The sequence below is a fragment of the Caretta caretta genome, chromosome 1 (assembly GCF_965140235.1).
Source record: "Caretta caretta isolate rCarCar2 chromosome 1, rCarCar1.hap1, whole genome shotgun sequence".
Classification (NCBI taxonomy): Eukaryota; Metazoa; Chordata; order Testudines; family Cheloniidae; genus Caretta; species Caretta caretta.
The window spans coordinates 270,288,381-270,305,867 of record NC_134206.1 but is presented as its reverse complement, the minus strand read 5'-3'; the positions used below and the strand labels follow the sequence as shown (position 1 = coordinate 270,305,867).

The 17,487-nt window shown below is 43.9% G+C and overlaps 1 protein-coding gene across 6 annotated transcripts in view; it reads right to left on the bottom strand.

Moving 5' to 3' along the window:
* Positions 1 to 17,487, bottom strand: part of CCDC38 (coiled-coil domain containing 38) — a 46,166-nt gene that overhangs the window by 9,346 nt on the left and 19,333 nt on the right. For all 6 annotated transcript variants that reach the window (XM_075124273.1, XM_048835523.2, XM_048835520.2 and 3 more), the window contains 7 exons: positions 12,044 to 12,312; positions 10,882 to 11,007; positions 9,946 to 10,057; positions 8,630 to 8,693; positions 8,105 to 8,256; positions 5,948 to 6,083; positions 511 to 716 (listed from right to left, as the gene is read on the bottom strand). In XM_075124273.1, coding sequence (XP_074980374.1) covers positions 511 to 716; positions 5,948 to 6,083; positions 8,105 to 8,256; positions 8,630 to 8,693; positions 9,946 to 10,057; positions 10,882 to 11,007; positions 12,044 to 12,312 — 1,065 coding nt within the window. The remainder of the gene's footprint in view (positions 1 to 510; positions 717 to 5,947; positions 6,084 to 8,104; positions 8,257 to 8,629; positions 8,694 to 9,945; positions 10,058 to 10,881; positions 11,008 to 12,043; positions 12,313 to 17,487) is intronic.

Here is a 17,487-nt window from a genome sequence, read left to right as displayed (position 1 = left end):
TTCTGTCCCTGAGCCCTGTCCCCCTCCTCTGCTTTATGGAGAGGGGGTACGGAGCGGGGTGGGGGGGCAGGAGGAGGGGGACATCCTGATATCAGCACCCCTCTCCACCCCCCCACCCCCCGCCAACTCCCAGCAAGCCGGAAGCTCCAGGGAGCAGCTCCAAGGCAAAGGGCAGGGCAGGAGCAACACATGACAGTCGGGGGAGGGATAGCTGAACCGCTGCTGGGCAGCTGCTGAGTCACAGGACCTGACAGGGGATTTCGGGGAGCTGATGAGGGGGGAGGGCTCCTGGCCCCCCCCGGTTCTAATCTCCACGAGGAGGGGCTGCTCTTCCAGAGAATCCTGCAGGCAGTGGACAAAGCAGGCAACTGCCAAACAACGGTTATAAGGGAGCACTGCACAACTTTAAACGAGCTAGTTCCCTCATAGATCAGCGATGTAACAACGAAACAACAACATTAACTGGGACAATGTTAAGTGAGGAGTTACTGTATTGAACATTCACTTTACCTTTGCCTTCTTTCTTTCATCTTAATTTTCTCAATTGCTTCAATATTTTCTTTTGGAACTGACTCCAACAATTCACACAGTTCTTCAATTCGATTCTCTATTCTTCTCAACATCTGAATGGAGCTAATGCTTGATGCGTCTACTTCTCCAACACTAACTCTGTACACTTCTGCAACCTTTTTAGTAAGTGAATGTAGCATTTTGTCCTTAGATTAAACACAAAAAAATCTGTAAGAGCCTATAAAATATTGCATGAGTGATATTTGAATATAATAGCATTTCTGTAAATTCCTTAAAGCAACAGACAATATACACATGTATTTACTATCAATGTGACAGTCACATGTAATCACATCAATAGGAGGACGATGTTTGTGTTATGTGAATGGTGAAAAAACAGAAGCAGTTTAACCTTATGAAAAACAACAAATATGCAGCCATGGAATTCAAGGAAATTCCACCTTAGCGTTTTGGTGATAAATACCTCAGTCTATTCTTTCCTGAGCTACGGCCCTAATTCAGCAAAGTACTTACGTACATGCATACATGTGTGTCAATGGGACTTTTCACATGCTTACAGCTGGGCACGTGTTTAAGTCCCTGGCTGAACTGTGCCCCCTAAGGGGCAGCCCAGGGATCACCTGCAGCAGCGACAGTAAGGTAAACTATAATTTATCCTGTTTACACAAGGATTTTATAACTTGTTATCTATCAGGTGAAATCTACCTCATTACAAACACCTGTCTTTTTTTCTGGTGTAGACATGGCCTTGGACTCAAGAAGTGGGTTTCTTTCACAAGAGATAAGCAGTGACAGCGTCATAGTGGAATACCAGCTCTGCTACAGTTAAGGTTCAGACCAGCTTTCTGTTTAAAGGCAGACTCTAAAATCCGCAGTTACTCAGATTGCCCTGAAATATGATGTGCCTTATGGGGGCATGGGTTAGTGATCCAAATTTAGGGTCACTGGACCAAGGGCTTCCTGAGACATAGTGCCCTCCTCCCTCCCCCCACAAAAAACACAACAGCTTTTCTTAAGGTTGACATCTTTTACCAACTTTTTTTGTTTTTTTGCCCAGTCTGAGAGATTAAACCATGGCTCTGAGCCTGGCCAAAATGATCTCAATCACCGGACATTTATGTCAGCTGGTGCATGGCATCCACTAACCTTTGTTAGCAAAATTGAAAACAGTAGTGTCAAGATAGTTAAGTTTCAAGTTAGGCACATGCCTAATACGCGGGAACTAAATGGATTACTTGGAGCATGCATGAACATAACAACCAACAGGGTTTCTAGTGTGTCTGTTTTCACTGCAGGTGGGTCCCTCAATGGGATCTACAGCACCCAGTGAACCTGACTTCCAGCCAGTGTCAGTTTGAGCCCAACCTCGGGCAGAAATCTAAGAAAGAATTTAGCACCGTGCCTTCAGATGTAGCTTTGTTGTGTGTGTCAGGGCTGAATCCTCACTCTGTCACTCTGAGTGCAGGAAGTGGGGACCCACAAGGATTTTAAAAATTAATAGTTGCCACTCCAGGCTTGTATTAAACTCCCAAGGTTACGGCTTTTCTCTGACCTTGGCTTGGTAAACGCTGCCACCACCACCCAAATGAAAAAAAAAAAACCCTCTGAACCCAGGAAGGAGCACTTGGGAATTCCTCCCTGTGGGGTACCCTCAAGCTCTTTCACGCCCCCTCCAGGGAAGAGCTGAGAAAGAAAACAAAGGAAATTAGCTGTGGCTATCAACTAATCAACCAACATGCACAAACCTCTTAGGACACCAAAAATCCAATCCCGTTCTTAAAAAAGGTAAATTTTATTAAAAACAAAAAAGGGAAAAATACATTTGGAACTTAGGCTTTTTGCTAGATCTTAAAAGAAACAATTACAAAAATTAAGCACCCAAAACAGCTTTCTTGGGGGTTCAGCTTAAAGGTTAGAATCATAGACTATCAGGGTTGGAAGGGACCTCAGGAGGTCATCTAGTCCAACTCCCTGCTCAAAGCAGGACCTAATCCCCAACTAAATCATCCCAGCCAGGGCTTTTTCAAGCCTGACCTTAAAAAACCTCTAAGGAAGGAGATTCCACCACCTCCCTATTTAACCCATTCCAGTGCTTCACCACCCTCCTAGTGAAAAAGTTTTTCCTAATATCCAACCTAAACGTCCCCCACTGCAACTTGAGACCATTACTCCTTGTTCTATCATCTGGTACCCCTAGATCCATCCTCTCTGGAACCCCCTTTCAGGTAGTTGAAGGCTACTATCAAATCCCCCATCATTCTTCTCTTTTGCAGACTAAATAATCCCAGTTCCCTCAGCCTCTCCTCGTAAGTCATGTGGTCCAGCCAGGGCCGTCCCTAGCTATTCTGGGGTCCTACGCAGCCCCCCCAGAGGGGGTGGGGGCAGGCCTCCAGTGGGGGGGGGTTGGCTTGGGGGACGGGGGAAACCCCCCCCCAGCACTCACCGGCGGCATAGCTGGGGCCAGTCTGCACTTCTCATCGCCAGTGAGTGCAGGCCTGGCCCTGCTGCAGTCCTCAGGGGACTGGAGGCGGGGCTGGGGCAGAGCAGGGGTGGGAAGAGGCAGGGCTCGGGCGGAGCAGGGGCTGGAGCAGCATGCAGCTGTGTAGGGTACCTTTCCTGGTGCCCTACTCAACTGTGTACTTTGCATATGGGTGAGGACAGCCTTGGCTCCAGCCCCCTAATAATTTTTGTTGCACTCCACTGGACTTCTTCCAGTTTTTCCACATCCTTCATGTAGTGTGGGGTCCAAAACTGGACACAGTACTCCAGATGAGGCCTCACCAATGCCAAGTAGAGGGGAATGATCCCTCTATCTGCTGGCAATGCTCCTACTTATACAGCCCAAAATGCCGTTAGCCTTCTTGGCAACAAGGGCACACTGTTGACTCATATCCAACTTCTCATCCACTGTAACCCTTAGGTCCTTTTCTGCAGAACTGCTGCCTAGCCACTCAGTCCCTAGTCTGTAGCCGTGCATGGGATTCTTTCTTCCTAAGTGCAGGACTCTGCACTTGTCCTTGTTGAACCTCATCAGATTTCTTTTGGCCCAATCCTCTAATTTGTCTAGGGCCCTCTGTATCCTATCCCTACCCTCCAGCATATCTACCTCTCCTCCCAGTTTAGTGTCATCTGCAAACTTGCTGAGGGTGCAGTCCACGCCATCCTCCAGATCATTAATGACAATATTGAACAAAAGCATCTGGGGTTAGCACAAAGGAGATCCACAAGCCAAGATGAGAAATAAACCTGATTGCGTCTAGCTAAACATTATGATCTACTTACACATTTGGAGTTCAGATAAGTAGTTCTAGACATGATCTGATGATTTATGATCACACCTGGCTTAAGCTGCTTACAGCATTGCTGCTCTGTCCCTCCAGCCCAGAGAGAACAGACAAAGGGAATGTTTCTTTCCCAAATTTAAAAGTTCAAGCCCTCCCATTGTCTCTTTCCGTCAGGTGCCCATTCCTTTTCTTTTACCTGTAGGCTTGTTAACCCTTTACAGGTAAAGCAAGCAGAGAACAGATGCCAAGAGGGATTTTACAGCTAACTGGCTGGCTGGCTGTTCTTAAAGGGGGGCTACCCCCCCTTCATTTATTACAGTGTGTGTTATTTTGGGACAATGTAATGAAATATGAGAACGCTTGCTAGGAGGGAAGTAATATTGCGGGGTGGAAGAGTGGCAGGGAGAGGTGTCCGGAGTTGCAGCAAGGGAAAGGAGAGGATTTTGGGGATAGAGGGGCCTCAGGTGAGGGAAGGCGGTGGGGTTAGGGACAGCTACAATCCACCAGCTGGGTGACCTTGGGCCAGTCACTTCACCTTTCTGTTCCTCAGTTTCCTAGCTGTAAAATGGGGAGAATGATACAAAGTTCTTTGAGATCTACTGATTCAAAAATACTATGTAATGGCTAGCTCTTTTTGTTATTACCAAAGCGCAACAGCGTATCAACTGCAAAGCTACGCAAGAACTACAACTGCCTAAATCCCCACTAACTCCTACAACAAATCTTTCTTCCTTCCTTTCTGTTAATAAAAAAACTAGGAAATTCACGGACAAAACTTTGTGAAAACACAGAGTGAAGACTTCCTGGTGATATCTCATGCTCTTTGTCAGAGTTGCTGGGTGGTCAGCTGAGGCAGGAGCAGATGCAGGCTGGAGCAGGGGCTGCTCAGGTGGAAACCCTTATGCACATGATGCCAACACTGTACTTTCACTTACCCATCATCAAACCATCCTAACTACTGACAAGCCTCCTGGCAAGAAGATCCCTGTGTCCCACTAGTAACACAACCTACACAACACAGTGCTGAAATGAGGCATGTTGGATGTCTCAAATGTACAGATGCACCTTTTTTCTTTGATCACACACATGCGGGCCAGGTAGAAGGGATCACCCTCCCAGCGGCATACCCTCCAGATTTCAGTTTATCACAATCACAGCTCTTCCAAGCTGCTCCAGCTAATCTCTCCAAAATTCAATACAGCTAACAGAGGGAATGCAGCAGGAGTGCAGGCAGTTAATTCCTCGCGTCTATTACCAGCTTCAGGGAGGCAGAGTTAAGGTCACATGGGCCTGTAATTTAACACTTCATTTACTGGTTTTCAGAAGTTTGAATTTTGCTTGTTGAATTCAACTTTCTGGAAGAGTACGATATATCACCAGACCTCTTTAACTCTGTATTAACTAAGTTTTTTGTCAGTGAACTTGCATTATTATTATTTTCCAAACACACATTTGTTTAAATATGTTCAAGTCCTGAAAATAAGGCTGTGAACAGAATGGATTTTGGAAGCCAGGTTTCACAATTCAGGTTTGCACAGAGAATAAAGCAAAGGTTTACGTTACTGTTACTGAATCTTCTTGATCTCTGCATATCTTCCTCTAGCACAGCCTGTGTGATATTTTTCTTGCAGACTCAGACCCCAGGCCCAGAGACTATGGCTCACTCACATTTATATAAAGTAATTGCACATTTGCATAACATGCATGTTACATTTATCTATCTTTGTGCTCAAACACTTGAAATACATAGTCTAAGGGAAAAATATATAACCTCATATTATCCCTTTCCCCTCGCACAACGTTACCTAGTCAGATTTACTGTACCATAGCTAGAAAGAAGAATTTACTGACTTCTACATCAGCAACTTGAATAGCTGCAGATGGTAAATGAAGTAATAATAATAATAATAAAGTATTAGACACTGCACAATTGATGCTGTTATCTGAACAGGAACAGATTAGGAGAGAGGGGAGGAACCACATGGAATACTTTACACTACTATTTATTTCAAGGCATAAGAAAATCCCCATTCCAGCAGCTTTTTCCTCTATGATAAGAATAAGATTTTTTTTAAAGCTGTAATTGTAAAATTTGTTCTCTTGATATAAAACATGTTTTACAGAAGAGTTACCTGGATTTCTGGATTAAATTCTCCAAAAGAAAACATTTTAGCTCTTAGTGCCAGATCTGTGAGTTTTTCCTCTTCACTGATGCAGGAAACTTTAAGAATTTCTTTATGTCCTATAACAACACTTAATTTTTCATTTCTGTGGGTAAAAAGAGATCTGTGTCATAGTCATATATTCTGTGGATTCATTTGGTTGTGCAGTAAGCATCACTCAGCAGTTTAAAATGTTCTTTTTAGACAACCGCTAAAATCTTAGAAACTGGCTATTTTAGGCAAAGGTAGACTTCAGAGCTTCAAAGTCTAAACAGTAAATCAGTTTATCCCTTAGAGGGGGAAAGAAAATGACAGGAATTTTTTTTTCATATAAGGTAACAATTTCAAAAGCATTCTAGGCAGCTAGAACAAATCTTGGGATTATTTAGACTTCACTACAGTGACTGTCATTATCAAGTTTCAGAGTAGCAGCCGTGTTAGTCTGTATCCGTAAAAAGAAAAGGAGGACTTGTGGCACCTTAGAGACTAACAAATTTATTTGAGCATAAGCTTTCGTGAGCTACAGTGAAGTGAGCTGTAGCTCACGAAAGCTCATGCTCAAATAAATTGGTTAGTCTCTAAGGTGCCACAAGTCCTCCTTTTCTTTTTGTCATTATCAATTGATACTATAATAAATAAGCATCATGCACTATAGAAGTTAGGCAATTAAATAGAGAAAATGAACAAAAAATTGATTTTAAAAACTTTGAAATTAATTAAAAAACAAAACACAAATAAGCTGTGCATTTGTGAAAGGATATTATGAGAGAAAAGGCCATAAGGCATCTGTGAAGTAATATCTGCAGCTCATAACGTAGCTTTACTCCCAAAGTGCATACAAAATAATATATTGGGGTCACTTCACCTTGCTGGGGGTTGGAACACAACAGCTATTTAACAGCACTCAGACACATTACACAACCCTGTGGGGCAGGAAGTGAAGAAGAGTCTCTTATCCAGCTCAAAATGGAAATGGAAATGTAAGTAAAGTAAATTTAATTACCCACGTTGAAATTTAGCAAAAGTGCTATAACCACCACACTGTCCAAAGTGGATCTTGATTGCAAAAGGGATTGGGGCAGCCCTGTCTCCTTCTGCTCCCCCTGTAGGGTGTGGAGTATCCCCAGAGGCACTTGAATGGGGGAGGGGGGAGGAGGAGGAGGAGGAGGAGAAGAGCCTCCTCGTGCCATTCTGTAGGACTATAGGCCCTCATTAGATCTGAGTGAACTATGGTTTTAAATTGAGGTGGGATATTAGCATGCACAATAGGCCCAGAGCATGTGACCAAAAAGAATGAGACCATGAAAAAAGAAGAGTTGTTGTGTTAATCTTGTAATGAAACTTCAAAATACCTGTGTTATCTTATTTAAGGTTTGGGATGAAGTAATAGAAATAAAACATGGTTAACTGGCTACCAGGTGCACTAAATAATTGGTTACATAAGAAACTGCTTCATCTGGCCTTAGCTAAAGTCTGAGAATTGGCAATGACATCACTTGTTTGTTAAAGGAGGTACACAAAAAATAAACTCTGAAAGGGTTACTTGCTAATCCCTGCCTGACCATGTTGGAGCTGACCAATAGGTGTCTAATCAGCCTTGGGTATAGTCCATTTGTAAGTATCTTGATCAAACGCTTGCAAGTGTTCTGTTAGAGCTTGGACGTACTATACTGCTTATTAGTTAGGCTTTTTAGGCATGTTTAGAGCAATTGTATAAATCCCATTTGGCCTTTGTATTTCATAAAGGATTTATGGTTAAATGAATGTCACGGTAATAATCCCAGCGCCTTCCCCTCCACTCTGTCACACGAGGGCCAGGGACTATATGGTCCTTACTAATTACAAATGGGACATACACAACATGGAGGATATTTGTCTCCCCAGTCTACCTATTTGCAACCCAAAAATGCCAAGCTTGTGTAGTAAAACTGGTATTTTCTGTTATGTATCTACCTTATTCAGAAATTGTGCTCCTTCAAAATACCTTATGAGCCATACTTAAAGCATGACTATGTTGAAAATGTCTCTGCTTTGCTGTTCAAGGAATAGGTCAGGTAATTTAAATATCCAGCAGTGAAGAGGTACCAACTAGCTTTACATATTGCTCTCTCTAGTTCAATAACTTACAGTTTTGCCTTTATAGTTTTTGCCATCTGCTCAATTTCATCCATAGTTTCATCTAAGTCTTGGTTATTTTGGATCAATGCAAGATTTTGTTCCTCTAGCTCTGTGAAGATCTGAAGTAACTGTTTTGGGTCTGTGAAATATATTTCTGGCACCTAAGATGGAGGAAAGAAAGATACATAGCATTTACTGGAAGAAGAGCTACACCTATGTTAGGTAACTTCAGTTTTGCTGCAAATAATTCTTTCTAAAATTTAAAACAACAGAAAAATGTTAATATCATGTATGGGGGGAATCTTAAGGAGCTGATTAAGAAAGGTCTGTGGCTGATTTGAGTTGTTATAGTGATGCAAAGCTGCTGAAGCAGAGCTGAGAACCTGGCCAATGGGTTGAACATGTGCAACCAAGTACACAATCTGGCCCAGAATTTCTGCAATTTTTGCATAAGAAAAATCAAGTCATTAAAAGAAAAAAAAAATCTCATTTTCCAGAGGACACATGTTCAATCGAGAAGCCTAGTTTAATTACCATATCAGTGTCCAGGTCTTTCAAGGAATCTTCATGAATAGCACAATCACTTTCGCTTTCCCACCTGATATAAAAGGGAAGTAGAAAAGGAGTCAGTTCCTGGTTTATAAGCCTAAAATCCCAATCCTACAAGAGCTTTCTGATTTCAGTGTGTGGAAAGGGAACTCCCATCATTGCAAAAGATGTTTTCAGCTCTTTGAAGACTTAGGCCTTAGTCTTCTCCACATATGCATACAGTGGAGAGAAGGGAGGAATTGAAGCTTTAACCAACAGGATTAAATTTGATTTTATAAAGGAACTCTCACACCCATTCCTGCAAAGGAACTCTTTCAATGCACTGTCCTGTACTTATAGATTCTCCAGGACTCTATTGAACCTACAAGAATATTTTCTGCCCTTTTCAATAATAGCTGCTTTATAAGTGCTTCACAAAGTTGTGTGTTATATACAGGTATTAATGACTGTGTAGACAAACCAAGCAATCATTGTGAGGTCAATATAGCTCAATAGCCCACACGTTGCCTTGGATATATCTATTTTTTAAATTGTGACAGCCTTCAGCAGGTTCCAGCACATAATCAAGGGCAGAAATATGGCAGAATGGATGGGCAAAACAGACACGTCTATCTGCAAAGAAAAACAACATTAACTAAAAGAGGATGAAAAAGGACAGTTAACTATACGATGCTAAATTACAGTTCTCAATTCCCTCCTACTCTGCTCCCTTGTTTCTCCCAGTCCTCTTGTCTTTCTACTCCACTGCTCTGTAACCAGTGCTGCACCTCCAGTGGGAGCCCCACAGCCAAGCCTAACTGTGAGCCTTCAGCCACAAGACAGTTAATTTAGCTGTCCCATCGCAGGCACCTTCACCTGATACTGGTCTGGCTCCAGATGTTCACTGACAAAATTTTCATTCAGTCATCATACTTCTCCTGGTGTGAATAATCACAACAAATTCTTGGGCCTTCATCCTCAAGTCACCTTAATACTAAGTTGTTGATTTAAAGTTGCTAGCACCAATGATTGTTAAATCCTTCTATCTACCAGATGTCAATGCTCAGAACAGAGGCTGACCTGGGGGCGGAGGAACACATAAATGTGGATCCTTCTAGCTGGCTTTGGCCATTGGTACCACTATCAAATCACTACCACTATGGAGGTGGGAGAATTATTGATAAACTTCCTTACTGTGGTATATAATTGCATTTCTTATTTTATTTGATTTCTTACTTGATATATTTTCTTCTTATTGTACACAGGAAGATGGAGAAAGCAAACTGAGAATGGAGAAAGCAAAGTTTGTCTGATACTATTACCTTGGTGATGTCTTTTTTTTATCAGTCAAGATGGATTTGCACTCACTTAACATTTTCACTTCTTCATTCAAGTCTGCTTTTGTGAGCTTTCTAGAAGATCTGCGTTCATTTTCTTCAAAATGTGAAGCAAGAAAAGGATAAATTTGAAAGTAAATACGTATCCAAATTATATTATTATTCATCTATAGGAACATGAACTTACACATTAAGGGGTATATTCTTATCTTGCTCCTTGGAACGTTACCAGCAGTGGTCTCCATATGTTAAGGAGGTGTATTTATCAGTTCGTCTATAACTATCATACAGTTTCTTTGTAAATATATATTAGATAAATACAAATATAAAGCAGTCGTAAGATGTAAGGTAGACATTGATCCCACCCATGTAAATTGCCCGCTACACTGACCTCATAACTCCACCTTTGCAAGCAGCATCGCCGTTAGGTGGAGGTAGTCAGGGTGACGGTGTCTGTGTAGACACTGTTACTTTGCCTGTTTTGGCTGTCAGCCCCACGCAGGGCTCAAAGCTGGAGCCACCCCCACACACCCTGGGGCTGACAGTCTGAGCTGTCAGTCCCACTTGAGGCTCACAGCTGCCCCCCCTCCCGGGGCAGGGGTGGGGGATCCAGCTGTCAGTGCCCCACACAGTTAAGTTGGTGGAAGTACTCCTGGTGAAGATGCACACCACTGACAAAGGGGGCATAGTGTGGACAGGAACCACTGCAGTAATTACTGTGATGGCTGTATGTCAACCTCACTTAAGTCAACTTAATTTTGTAGTGTGCACTCACGTCTCCGGCTGCTTCATCTATGCACCCTCTGCCCCTGCTCCTCACAGAGACAATCCTACCAAGGGGAACGAACCCTCCATGACTGTGTGAATTTTACCATCAGTGAACAGGAATACCTTCACCACCCTACTGCATAGACCTCATACCTTTGTTACCATGCACTGCTGTTCTCTGGTGACAACTCTCACTTACAGCTGATGTTTTCCTATTGTATCCAGCACTTTTCTCAAAGGAACTGAAGCGCCTGTCTGTATTTGATACATAGAGTCTATCTAAAAATATAAAGAGAACTATAACTGAAGAGCTTTCCTAAAAGAAATGTGTCTTGACTGACAACAACAACAAAGTTACTGCTCTGATTTACTGTAAAAGCAAGTGGAAAATATAATGGGATCTAAATAAAGAATAACGTAAAGGAACTTTTTATCTGAGGTACAGCTAAACCAAGAAAGCTTTTCCAACTGCAACTGGGAAAAACAAATGGTAATATGGGAACAGGCCTTTAACAGTAAGGTCTTGTCTGCACAAGAAACTTGCGCTAGTTAAGCTAAAATCAGTTTTTAATTTGATTTAGCTTAACTGCAAACTCCTCTGTAGACATGTCTTATATGGATTTAAACCTGATTTAGCGGATTCCTTACCAGATTAAGCTAAATCAATGCAAGACAGGTTTAAATTAATTTGAGTATCCACACAGAGGTTTGCACTGTTTCAACTAAATCAATTTAAAAATACACCTTTAATTAAACTTTTAATAAAAACAACGCCTAAGTGAGGAATCTAGAAAAAAATAAACATTGCTAGCCTAAACATCAAGCTTCAAAAGACACAACCCACTAACGGGGGCTTATGTGAGCCACATTATTTACCCCGAATTCCAAACCTACATGTTAAAAAAACCATGAGTCAAGACCCCAAAATCATGAGAGTGGCTTTAAAATCATGACTTTTAAAAAAAAAAGTAATAAATTTGGGGTTCTCTTCATTTGTCTTCTGGTTTCTAAGTCGTAAAGGTGTACTTGCTTCATTTTTTAAAGCTTTTCTCTGTAACCAAAAGGGCTAGAAGCTTACTTTTTAAAAAACTGAAAGCTGAGCTCTCATACAATCTGTGGATTCCAGAAGCTGGGGTTTCATGAAAAAAACCCCACCGAAATTGTGAGACTTGTGGTAAAATAATGAGAGTTTGCAACACTGAAATGAAATCAGCATCTGATCACTTCATTTTTTAAAGTTCTGACTTGTGTGTGCTTAAATTTTCAGCCTTAACCACATTTATATAGATTGTACTTTATATTTTCAGACACATACTTGGCTTTAAAAAAATAGAACAGTGGCGTGGTTGGCGTGAAACTGAAGAAATTATCTTCTCTTTGCGTACACTTTCTTTTTCTTGGTGTGGAGTGAAAGTACACGTAATCATTTCTCTCTGCATGCACTCTCTTTCTCTCTGTTTGTTTATTCTTGCTTTCAACTTTTTTGTTCTCTGTTCTTCTTGCCATTCTTTAGGAGAAAGTTTCATCAAAAAATCTTCATAATATAAACTCTCCATGAGAAGGAATTCGGCATTTGCAATTTCACTACAAAAATACGTTACAGTATACAGTTAATATACAAGCAGATATACAAAAAAAATTTAAAGTTTAAATTATATCAACTTAAAATGACATTATCTTAGTCACACATTAGACTGGCATTTTTCAAAATGTGGGTTACTGAGAAACCCTCACATCTGGGTCAGGAGGTGACTTCAAAGTTCCTCCTCAGCATATGGGCTCAAACTTATTATAGATACTATGGTGCAGAGCTAAAAAGGTGTGTTGAACTATTAAGATGACAGCCTTTCAATGAAACACTAAACACAAGTTCTTTCTGCTGATCTCTAAGGAAAGTGAATGAGAAATTTCTTACCTGATCATTTTCTTTCTGCTAGCCATCTCCTTCCTCATTTATCCCTAATGGGTTAATGTCCCCCAACTCCAAGGAATTTTGTTGCTGGATACTGCAGGACTAAGCACCACCCTTCAGCTCAGGCCACCAAGCCATCAGAACAGTTCTTCCAAAGCAAAAGAAACACTCCAGCAACTGATTTATTAGTATTTAGAGAACTACCTGATATATTAATTAACCCCAATAAAATTATAAAAGGGGTAAAAACTAGGGTTATGTCATAGTAGGGATCTACTACAGACCACCTAACCAGGAAGAAGAGATGGATGTTGCTTTTTAAAAACAACTAATAAAATCATCCAAAGCACAGGACTTGGTGGTGATGGGGGACTTCAACTACTCAGACATCTGTTGGGAAAATAACGCAGCAGGGCACAGATTATCCAATAAATTCTTGGAATATATTGGAGACAATTTTTTATTTCAGAAGGTGAAGACAGCTATCAGGGGAGAGGATGTTCTAGATTTGATATTGACAAATAGGGAGGAATTGGTTGAGAATTTGAAAGTGGAAGGCAGCTTGGGTGAAAGTGATCATGAAATGATAAGAGTTCATGATTCTAAGCAATGATAGGAGGGAGAACAGCAAAATAAAGACAATGGATTCCAAGAAGGCAGACTTTAGCAAACTCAGGGAGTTGGTAGGTAAGATCCCATGAGAAGCAAGTCTAAGGGTATGTCTACACTACGGAATAAGGTCGAATTTATAGAAGTCGGTTTTTTAGAAATCGGTTTTATAAATTCGAGTGTGTGTGTCCCCACAGAAAATGCTCTAAGTGCATTAAGTGCATTAACTCGGCGGAGCGCTTCCACAGTACCGAGGCAAGCGTCGACTTCCGGAGCGTTGCACTGTGGGTAGCTATCCCACAGTTCCCGCAGTCTCCGCTGCCCATTGGAATTCTGGGTTGAGATCCCAATGCCTGATGGGGCTAAAACATTGTCGCGGGTGGTTCTGGGTACATATCGTCAGCCTCCCGTTCCCTCCCTCCCCCCGTGAAAGCAAGGGCAGACAATCATTTCGCGCCTTTTTTCCTGAGTTACCTGTGCAGACGCCATACCACAGCAAGCATGGAGCCCGCTCAGGTAACCGTCACCCTATGTCTCCTGGGTGCTGGCAGACGCGGTACGGCTTTGCTGCACAGTAGCAGTAACCCCTTGCCTTCTGGCAGCAGACGGTGCAATACGACTGGTAGTCGTCCTCATCGTGTCCGAGGTGCTCCTGGCCGCGTCGGCTGGGAGCGCCTGGGCAGACATGGGCGCAGGGACTACATTTGGAGTGACTTGACCAGGTCATTCTCTTTAGTCCTGCAGTCAGTCCTATTGAACCGTCTTATGGTGAGCAGGCAGGCGATACGGACTGCTAGCAGTCGTACTGTACCATCTTCTGCCAGGCAGGCAAGAGATGAGGATTGCTAGCAGTCGTATTGCACCATCTTCTGCCAGGCAGGCAAGAGATGGGGATGGCTAGCAGGCGTACTGTACCATCTTCTGCCGAGCAGCCATGAGATGTGGATGGCATGCAGTCCTTCTGCACCGTCTGCTGCCAGCCAAAGATGTAAAAGATAGATGGAGTGGGTCAAAACAAGAAATAGACCAGATTTGTTTTGTACTCATTTGCCTCCTCCCCTGTCTAGGGGACTCATTCCTCTAGGTCACACTGCAGTCACTCACAGAGAAGGTGCAGCGAGGTAAATCTAGCCATGTATCAATCAGAGGCCAGGCTAACCTCCTTGTTCCAATAACAACGATAACTTAGGTGCACCATTTCTTATTGGAACCCTCCGTGCAGTCCTGCCTGAAATACTCCTTGATGTACAGGCACCCCCTTTGTTGATTTTAGCTCCCTGAAGCCAACCCTGTAAGCCGTGTCGTCAGTCGCCCCTCCCTCCGTCAGAGCAACGGCAGACAATCGTTCCGCGCCTTTTTTCTGTGCGGACGCCATACCACGGCAAGCATGGAGCCCGCTCAGCTCACTTTGGCAATTAGGAGCACATTAACCACCACACGCATTATCCAGCAGTATATGCAGCACCAGAACATGGCAACGCGATACCGGGCGAGGAGGCGACGTCAGCGCGGTCCCGTGAGTGATCAGGACATGGACACAGATTTCTCTGAAAGCATGGGCCCTGACAATGCATGCATCATGGTGCTAATGGGGCAGGTTCATGCTGTGGAACGCCGATTCTGGGCTCGGGAAACAAGCACAGACTGGTGGGACCGCATAGTGTTGCAGGTCTGGGACGATTCCCAGTGGCTACGAAACTTTCGCATGCGTAAGGGCACTTTCATGGAACTTTGTGACTTGCTTTCCCCTGTCCTGAAGCGCATGAATACCAAGATGAGAGCAGCCCTCACAGTTGAGAAGCGAGTGGCGATAGCCCTGTGGAAGCTTGCAACGCCAGACAGCTACCGGTCAGTTGGGAATCAATTTGGAGTGGGCAAATCTACTGTGGGGGCTGCTGTGATGCAAGTAGCCCACGCAATCAAAGATCTGCTGATATCAAGGGTAGTGACCCTGGGAAATGTGCAGGTCATAGTGGATGGCTTTGCTGCAATGGGATTCCCTAACTGTGGTGGGGCTATAGATGGAACCCATATCCCTATCTTGGCACCGGAGCACCAAGCCGCCGAGTACATAAACCGCAAGGGGTACTTTTCGATAGTGCTGCAAGCTCTGGTGGATCACAAGGGACGTTTCACCAACATCAACGTGGGATGGCCGGGAAAGGTGCATGATGCTCGCATCTTCAGGAACTCTGGTCTGTTTCAAAAGCTGCAGGAAGGGACTTTATTCCCAGACCAGAAAATAACTGTTGGGGATGTTGAAATGCCTATATGTATCCTTGGGGACCCAGCCTACCCCTTAATGCCATGGCTCATGAAGCCGTACACAGGCAGCCTGGACAGTGGTCAGGAGCTGTTCAACTACAGGCTGAGCAAGTGCAGAATGGTGGTAGAATGTGCATTTGGACGTTTAAAGGCGCGCTGGCGCAGTTTATTGACTCGCTTAGACCTCAGCGAAACCAATATTCCCACTGTTATTACTGCTTGCTGTGTGCTCCACAATATCTGTGAGAGTAAGGGGGAGACGTTTATGGCGGGGTGGGAGGTTGAGGCAAATCGCCTGGCTGCTGGTTACGCGCAGCCAGACACCAGGGCGGTTAGAAGAGCACAGGAGGGCGCGGTACGCATCAGAGAAGCTTTGAAAAACAGTTTCATGACTGGCCAGGCTACAGTGTGAAAGTTCTGTTTGTTTCTCCTTGATGAACCCCCCCCGCCCCTTGGTTCACTCTACTTCCCTGTAAGCTAACCACCCTCCCCTCCTCCCTTTAATCATTGCTTGCAGAGCCAATAAAGTCATTGCTGCTTCACAGTCATGCATTCGTTATTCATTCATCACACAAATAGGGGGATGACTACCAAGGTATCCCAGGAGGGGTGGTGGAGGAGGGAAGGAAAATGCCACACAGCACTTTAAGCACAGCACTTTAAAAGTTTACAACTTTAAAATTTATTGAATGACAGCCTTCTTTTTTTTGGGCAATCCTCTGTGGGGGAATGGCTGGTTGGCCGGAGGCCTCCCCACCGTGTTCTTGGGCGTCTGGGTGTGGAGGCTATGGAACTTGGGGAGGAGGGCGGTTGGTTACAGAGGGGCTGCAGTGGCAGTCTGTGCTCCAGCTGCCTTTGCTGCAGCTCAACCATACACTGGAGCATACTGGTTTGGTCCTGCAGCAGCCTCAGCATTGAATCCTGCCTCCTCTCATCACGCTGCCGCCACATTTGAGCTTCAGCCCTGTCTTCAGCCCGCCACTTACTCTCTTCAGCCCGCCACTTACTCTCTTCAGCCCTCCACCTCTCCTCCCGGTCATTTTGTGCTTTCCTGCACTCTGACATTATTTGCCTCCACGCATTCGTCTGTGCTCTGTCAGTGTGGGAGGACAGCATGAGCTCGGAGAACATTTCATCGCGAGTGCGTTTTTTTTTCTTTCTAAGCTTCACTAGCCTCTGGGAAGGAGAAGATCCTGTGATCATTGAAACACATGCAGCTGGTGGAGAAAAAAAAAGGGACAGCGGTATTTAAAAAGACACATTTTATAAAACAGTGGCTACACTCTTTCAGGGTAAACCTTGAAAGTTAACATTACATACATAGCACATGTGCTTTCGTTACAAGGTCGCATTTTGCCTCCTCCCACCGCGTGAACGGATTTTGGTTGAATGCCAGCAAACATACACTGCAATGCTTTGTTCTACAGTGATTCCCCAGTACGTGTTGCTGGCCTGGAGTGGTAAAGTGTCCTACCATGAAGGACGAAATAAGGCTGCCCTCCCCAGAAACCTTTTGCAAAGGCAGAACCGCAAATGCCAGGGCAAAGTAATCCTTTCACATGCTTGCTTTTAAACCATGTATAGCATTTTAAAAGGTACACTCACCAGAGGTCCCTTCTCCGCCTGCTGAGTCCAGGAGGCAGCCTTGGGTGGGTTCGGGGGGTACTGGCTCCAGGTCTAGGGTGAGAAACAGTTCCTGGCTGTCGGGAAAACCGGTTTCTCCGCTTGCTTGCTGTGAGCTATCTACAACCTCCTCATCATCATCTTCTTCGTCCCCAAAACCTACTTCTGTATTGCCTCCATCTCCATTGAAGGAGTCAAACAACACGGCTGGGGTAGTGGTGGCTGAACCCCCTAAAATGGCATGCAGCTCATCATAGAAGCGGCATGTTTGGGGCTCTGACCCAGAGCGGCCGTTCGCCTCTCTGGTTTTCTGGTAGGCTTGCCTCAGCTCCTTCAGTTTCACGCGGCAC